Consider the following 8,354-nt stretch of genomic DNA (forward strand, 5'->3'; position numbering starts at 1 on the left):
ATTCAAATTATCATTATAATAAGGAAAATTAAAATAAAAAATAGCATTCAATTATAAATATATAATTTAATTGATAAAAATTTAGTGTTAACATATTTTTTCAGAACATATATATAGTAAACGTTGGTTCATTATATTTTTTAATATATTCATATATATTATAATTTTAAATAAATTTGTGTATTTTAATAATTGGAAGTAATTTTTTTAATAATTTTTTATATATTCGTATTTTATGATTATTTTTAATAAATTTGTATCTTTTATGTCAAATAAAATATATATTTTTATTTTATAAAATGTTACTAAAAAAAATGGATTGACATAAATTGAAAGTAATTTTAAATGAATTGATATTAATGAGTAATTGAATTAGAAACGTATAAAATCATTATTCACCATAAGTGGAATAATATAACTGTAAGGAGGATTAGATAAATAGCATTTATGTCGATATTTATGAGTGATTATGTGATTTTTTTATTGAATTTAATTATTAATAATATAAATTATTACTACTGGTAAATGACTAATAATACTATAAAATAATTTATAAATTTATTATGAAATAACTTATAAAATAATTTGATAATAATATAAATTATAAATTATTATCAAATTGTAAAATAATTTATAATTTATAAAGTTATTATAAATAATTATAAAATAATTTTATAATTTTATAAGTAATTACAACTGGTAAATGACTAATAATACTATAAAATAATTTATAAATTTATTATGAAATAACTTATAAAATAATTTGTAATAATATAAAATTATAAATTATTATCAAATTGTAAAATAATTTTATAAGTTTTATAAGTAATTACAACTGGTAAATGACTAATAATACTATAAAATAATTTATAAATTTATTATAAAATAACTTATAAAATAATTTGATAATAATATAAATTATAAATTATTATCAAATTGTAAAATAATTTATAAATTTATTATAAATAATTGTAAAATAATTTTATAATTTATAAATTTATTATAAAATAATATTATTAAATAGATTTTGGAGATATTAAAGAAATTGCGGAAGGAAGAGGAGAAGTTGTTGAAAGAGGAAGGGTACTCTCATGAGGTACACATCAGCTTTTTGGCTGATGTAGATGAAATATGATAACGTGACATCGGGAATCTGTTTTAAATATATATAATAGATTTTAAATAGGCTAAATTACATATGTGGTCCCTTAACTTAATTTTAGGTAACATTATAGTCCTTTATCTTTTTTTTTCCCGATTTAGTCATTTATTCCTAAAAATATCAAATAAAGTATGAAAATATGAGTTTATTTGAAGATTTGCGTTACGAATTTGATGAAATTTGTATTAAATTGAAGAATATAATTAATTTTATGAGTTTTGATTGAAATTTTTTTTGAATTTTTGTATAAAAAAGGATATCATTGTTGAAATTTTAAAATATAAAATATCAAATTGTCACTTAAAATTAAAATAAAGGACCAAGTCGGAAAAAAAAAAAAAAAAAAAAGATAAAAGACTAAAACGTTACCTGAAATTAAGTTAAGGGACCACGAATGTAATTTAACCTTTTAAATAAGAAGTTTGATAGATTTAGCATCCATATCTTTCAAATTGGATTATTGTTATTGACTTGAAAGTAGTCATAACATTCCCTTGCATTATACTTTTATTTAATCATTTTTATATGGATTTATTTGCATTGAAATGTATGATGAGAACAACTAAATATTTTCAAACATTCCAATTAAATTATCATTCCGTTTTATTTACAAGTTTGGGATAGTCAACTTTTTTTTGCATGCTTTAATCAATTAATTTACTAGTGATCAACTACAATAAATTTTCCAATTACATTTTTTGCTATATAATCACATAATTTCATTATTCTAGACTTAACCTAGATAGTTAATTCCAAATAGCGGTGCGTCGCGGCCAACCCCGGAAATCAGGATACCGGGATTACCTCTATTTTTTTTTTTTTTTTGAGCAAATTGCATAAATCATAATATATAACATACATAATTAAACAATATCTCAAACTCATAAACATTCATACATAGTAATAAAAAAAAACCCAAGTCTTAATCAAATAATACATTTAAATATTAAATATTATTATCTTCTTCAACATAGAGTAATAAAAACACAATATTAAATGAAGGGAAGTAGAAAAGTACAAAGAAAAAAAAAAAAAAAAAAAAAAAAAAAAAAAAAAAAAAAAAAAGAAAAAGGAAAATAAATAACAAAAGAAAAAAAAAAATAAAAAAAAAAAAAAAAAAAAACGAAGCGGCGCGACTGGTGGTGTATGAAGCTAGAGGCGGCGCGGCGGTTTGAAGCTGGACGGAAGTTGGACGGCACGGCTGGTGGTGGAAGAACAAAAGCAGCAGCGAGGAGGAACGAAGAATAAGAAGAACGAGGAGGGCAACGTGAACGAAGAAGGGAATGTGAAGTTAGGGTTAGTGAAATCTGAAGTATGGAATACCAAAAATACCCCCAAAGTTTTTTAAAATGGAAGGGTAATATTGGTTTTTCTTGAAGAAAAAAATCACGTTTTCTGGACTTTGGGAACACGCGACCATACCCGGATCACGCGCGATCTTGCTTTTCCCCGTGCCGCACTGCACCGCCGCGGTCAGACCCTTCGCCACCACGCTCCGGCGCAATCGCGCCGGAAACCGCCGTGACTACCTAGGACTTAACCATGTATAGAAGATAGATAAATGAAAATCTACAAATAGTCACATAAATTCAAGTTTAATTATTTTGGACTCAATTGACTGCTTAAATAGCATGAAAAACTGTATCTCGATAATCTTTACATTACAAAGTTAAAGTAATAAGATGGTTTGCTAATTTGAGGATAAAAATATGAGTTAGAGTGATTAAGAGATCATGAAGTCAACTACACTCACTAACAAAATATCAATTTAACTCAATTGGTAATGTCGATAATTTTAGACAATATTTTTTCATGGTGACCCAGATTCGAACATAGTGGCCCTCATTTGAACATGAGATGTCCCTTTGAGTGTGAGTTTATTAATGGTATTTTGTCTAGAGACAAAAAAAATATCAACTAACATTTGTCACTTTAAGAAAAGAAAAAAATATATTTTGATACTTAAGGTTAGGTTATGTAAGTTTCCCATGGCTATACTACGTGATCTCAATTCATAAAATGATCCTATTATCCTATTCCATCCTTGTACAATTTTAGAGGCCTTTTTGGAAATTTTCTTCCAAATGCAAAACTCTCAAATTTGAACATTATTTATCCATGTAATTTACATGTAAAGTAGACAAATAGAAGTGATTCGATATGAATTCTAATGCACAACAGAAAAGCTCTATAATCCCTAAAATAAAATGTAAATGAGATTAAAAAAGTGAATGTATTTAGTTAAAAATTAAAACCAGATACATCAATTTTTCAAATATATTTTATCTATATTTCATTCTATAGAGTAATATAGCAATATTCATCTCAACTTCTAAATATATTTCATTTGGAGATTTGTCTTACAATTTTTAAATGTATAGTTAAAAATTAATTGATCTAAAGAATCAAGCCTACTTTAGCCTTTTTTTATGAAACTATTTCCACCTTTTTAACGTCTAATAAGAAACTACGAATAAAGGATCAAACTTCAAAGTTAAGGAAAAGGATCAAAGTAATTAGTCAAGACAATGAAGGGAAAAACTGCAATTCTATTTTAGTGCATCATTCTCAAATAAGAAATTTTCTTGAATTTGAATGATCATAGTATAACACAAGATAATATATATGTTAAAGAATCTATTTGGGAAAATTTGTACTGATCAACAGGTTGTTAACATAGTCTCCATTGTAGTAATCAATCATTAACCTACAGTAAATCATCATAAGTAAATTAATGTGTAACTATCATCATAAGTAAATTAATGTGTAACTATAAAAGGTAACTATAAGTCTGATATGGCATTGTATTAGTTCAAAATGCTGCTAGTAACTCTAGTGATATGAGGTTCATTGAACCTATAAGCCAACTAAATTCGAAAGAGTCTCTAATTTTATGAATCACTAGTAGTTGTATCTAGAGCTGTCAATTTGACAAGCCCCCTAACTATTGGCCTCAGCCCACATGTTGGAGGGGCCAAAAAATTTGATAATTTAAAAGGCCTCCAAAAAATAAGCCCCAACCCTCTAAAATTTTGTGGACTTAATGGGCCTATAGGCCCACGTTTTAAAAAACAATCAATTCTTTTTTTTTTAAATTTTGACAATTTAAACCAGGGATAAGGTTTTCAGCATTTTCTTATAAATATTTGTCTGCCTAGTTCTAAATCATCTCAACTGGATTCATTTCATTTATATCTTGAAGTTTCCACCCCAAAGCAAGGAGATATAACAGCATGTTAAAATGAGCTTAAAACTACATTCTACAACAGTTAAGTTTCGTAAGATTAGAACCATTATGCAGAATTACAAGTATTCCAAAGAAAAACTTTAAGTTACTTGTTATGTGATTATAGTTCACTTTATTGCAGAACCACAAGAATACATGTATTAAATCATCAAGTGGATACACATCTCAAGCCATAAATCATAGATGGATACTCAAAAAAATTCATCTGATAAAATGAGAGTTCATGATGATGGAAGGTTATCAATTAGTGATTCTTATATTGTCTAGTAGCAACATATTAGCTATCGAGAAAAGCTATTGGCTAGACAAACTGTAGTACAATTTATAAAATCCCAACCCAACAATATTTCCAAGACAACATTAATTTTTATATTCTACCACTTTCCCTCAATCTGAAACTCACCAATCTCAGTTTTTGAAGTACAGACCAACAACAAAATTTTGCTTCTCATTAGACGATGCAACTACAAGAACAAAATGATACCATAAGGTTAAAAAATAAATTCAAAATAACAATATGTAAGAAGAGAACCATCATACATAGTTTCAATTATATAGTAGATCTCTCACACTCATTTCACGAACAAGTTTCTCAGCCTTATCATTTTCATTTTTTTAAAACAGAAAAAATAATTATTTCATAAGTTTTAGCATATGGAATGTAAACATTATCTTTCATTTTTGACAACACGGCAAACGCTTCATCAAGTAAGCCTTTGTCACAAAACCCTTGAATACATTAAGACTGTAAAATAACCAATTAAGTTTAATGAGGGTCCACAGTTTTTCACAATCTCGAACAATCTACCATAGTAATTATCATCTAAAGAAAGTTCTAAACCACATCCAATTGAGTGATGGCTGTCAATGAGGTAATTCAATATCATCTAAAGAAAGACAAATGCAAGATATGTAGCATCTATGAAGGTTTTCCTAAAAACACCTAACAAAAGAAACAACAATAATGAAACTTTTCTTCTCATTAGGTTAGGCTAGTAGATAAAATGAATCGATGCAATTATGCTGAAATATACATACAATATAACAATGTTTAAATAGAAAAAGACATTACCTAGTTCCAATCTTACAGTAGACCTCTCGTAATCATTTCATGAATAAGTTTCTCTGCCTTATCCTTTTCACCTTTATCAAACAGAGAACGGATAACTATTTTGTAAGTTGCAGCATCTGGATTGCAACAATGGTCTTTCATTTTTGACAACATGGACAAAGCTTCATCAAACAAACCCTTGTTACATAACCTTTGGATCATAGCGGTATATGTATATACACCAAGATTGTAGCCTTTGACCAAAAGATCTTCAAAAACCTTTTGTGCATCCTTTAGTGTTCCAACTTTACACAATCCATCAATAAGAATAGTATACGTGTACATATCTGGTTGAATACCCTTATCTTTAAGATCTTTTAATAATGCAATTGCCTTGTCAACATGATGTTGTTTCAATAAAGCATCCAATATAGAGTTGTAAGTGATTATATTAGGTGGTTGACCTCTATCTTGCATTTCATTAACAAGCTCTAAAGCATATAAGATTCTCCCTGACTTGCACAAACCATCAATAAGAGAATTGTAAGTTATCGTATTTGGAATGATTTTTCTGCAATGCATTTCTTTACCAAGATTGTAGCCTTTGACCAAAAGATCTTCAAAAACCTTTTGTGCATCCTTTAGTCTTCCAACTTTACACAATCCATCAATAAGAATAGTATACGTGTACATATCTGGTTGAATACCCTTATCTTTAAGATCTTTTAATAATGCAATTGCCTTGTCAACATGATGTTGTTTCAATAAAGCATCCAATATAGAGCTGTAAGTGATTATATTAGGTGGTTGACCTCTATCTTGCATTTCATTAACAAGCTCTAAAGCATATAAGATTCTCCCTGACTTGCACAAACCATCAATAAGAGAATTGTAAGTTCTCGTATTTGGAATGATTTTTCTGCAATGCATTTCTTTACCAAGATTGTAGCCTTTGACCAAAAGATCTTCAAAAACCTTTTGTGCATCCTTTAGTCTTCCAACTTTACACAATCCATCAATAAGAATAGTATACGTGTACATATCTGGTCGAATACCCTTATCTTTAAGATCTTTTAATAATGCAATTGCCTTGTCAACATGATGTTGTTTCAATAAAGCATCCAATATAGAACTGTAAGTGATTATATTAGGTGGTTGACCTCTATCTTGCATTTCATCAACAAGCTCTAAAGCATATAAGATTCTCCCTGACTTGCACAAACCATCAATAAGAGAATTGTAAGTTATCGTATTTGGAATGATTTTTCTGCAATGCATTTCTTTGAAGAGATTAATGGCTTCATCCACCATTTTAATCTTACAAAACCCATTAATCAAGATACTGTAGGTGAGAACATTAGGAGCCACTCCCATTTGGACCATAGTATTAAATATATTCTTAGCCTTGTTCACTTCATTCACTAGGCAATATCCATTTATTAAAGAGTTGTAAGTAAAAATATTAGGTTTTATGTCTTTTTTCATCATCACAGCAAACACATTTTTGGCCTCTTTCAACTGTCCATCTTTACAAAAAGCATTGAGATATATATTAAAAGTACACACATCCGGGTTGATGTTTTCCAATGTCAATTTATTTAACAAATCAAATGCTTCTTTCAATTGTCCCACAATGCAAAAGCCATAGATCAGTGCATTATAAGTGTAAACACTAGGAGAAATTTTCTTAGCAATCATTTTAGTGTACAAATCAAATGCATCAGTAACAAGTTTATATTTGCATAGACTATTAATGATTGTTGTGTACATTACCACATTAGGCTGAACCAATTTCCCTTCAATTCGTCTCAACAACTCCAGAGCTGCTCTTGTTTCTCCAACTTTACATAAACCATTGATCAAAGTACCGTAACTAACTTGGTTCAACTGAATTCCTTGTGCCACCACCTTGTCATGAAAGTGCAATGCTTTATGGACCTGACCTTTAAGACAAAGACCCTTGATGAGTGTAGTCATGGTAATGGTATCTGGATGAAAACCCCTTTTGATAATCTTTGCCAATACAGAAAAAGCAAGAGTAAGATGACCCATTTGGCAGAAACAATTAATCAAGTGGTTGCAAGTTACAAAATCAGGCTTAATCCCCCTTAGTTCCATTTGTTGAGAAAGGGAAATAGCAATGGGGTAATGCTTAACCTTAACAAGGGAACCTAAAACCTTTTCAAATTCAATGGTGGGTGGGGTAGGATTCTTATGGAGCAAACGATTGAACAACGAAACGGCATCCACATTATCGAATTGAGGGTTTAGTGTTGAAAAGGAGAATTTTGGAAATTGAAAATGAGTGAAATTGGGCACAAAAGCAGAAACAGAAACAACATACCTTAACCTTGAAATCGACATTGGTGTCTGTCACATTCCTTGTTTTAACATTTGTTGCCTACAAAATAAGTTTTTTGTTATAAATATAGTTCGTGAAGAACTAAAATTCGAACAATGTATGAAGAACTTATTTATTAAATAGTTCTTGAAAAACTTATTTCGAGCGTTTCATTATTTTACCATTATTTTTATAAATCAAAACTATTGTTACTTTTTTTTTTTTTTACTATTATGTATACTAGTTTGTAACCCGTGCATCGTCCGCACGGAAACAACGATTTTAATAAATAAATGGTTATATTATATATATATATATATATATCAAATTTCATAAATTTTATTGACATTAAAAAAAATAAATTGATTTAAAAAAAATAATTTACAATAAAAAAAATTAAAAAAAATCTAATTTTAATTTAACTTTAAAACTACTTTCTTACAGGCTTAATGTTATTGATAAAAAGTATGACTCTAACACTACTCTTTAATCTTACTCAAACGACGATGTCTTATTTTTGAATTCTACACATAATACTTTTTCTTTCCAAAAA

General features: G+C 28.2%; 1 protein-coding gene across 4 annotated transcripts; it reads right to left on the reverse strand.

Moving 5' to 3' along the window:
• Positions 1 to 3,531: 3,531 nt before the first annotated feature.
• Positions 3,532 to 7,915, reverse strand: LOC101495835 (uncharacterized). Of its 4 annotated transcripts, none has more exons than XM_012712873.3 (3): positions 7,805 to 7,915; positions 5,482 to 7,473; positions 4,575 to 4,873 (listed from the first exon to the last, which is right to left on the reverse strand). In XM_012712873.3, exon 2 carries the CDS (start codon positions 7,435 to 7,437, stop codon positions 5,494 to 5,496), a length of 1,944 nt encoding a protein of 647 aa, XP_012568327.1. In that variant the 5' UTR covers positions 7,438 to 7,473; positions 7,805 to 7,915; the 3' UTR covers positions 4,575 to 4,873; positions 5,482 to 5,493. The 4 variants fall into 4 exon arrangements, with proteins under 4 accessions (XP_012568325.1, XP_012568327.1, XP_073221053.1 ...); XM_073364952.1 differs by having other exon boundaries at positions 5,482 to 6,672; positions 7,234 to 7,910; XM_012712871.3 differs by lacking the exon at positions 4,575 to 4,873 and adding an exon at positions 3,532 to 3,869 and having other exon boundaries at positions 5,482 to 7,911.
• Positions 7,916 to 8,354: the final 439 nt, after the last annotated feature.

Source organism: Cicer arietinum, chromosome 2, assembly GCF_000331145.2.
Source record: "Cicer arietinum cultivar CDC Frontier isolate Library 1 chromosome 2, Cicar.CDCFrontier_v2.0, whole genome shotgun sequence".
NCBI lineage: Eukaryota > Viridiplantae > Streptophyta > Magnoliopsida > Fabales > Fabaceae > Cicer > Cicer arietinum.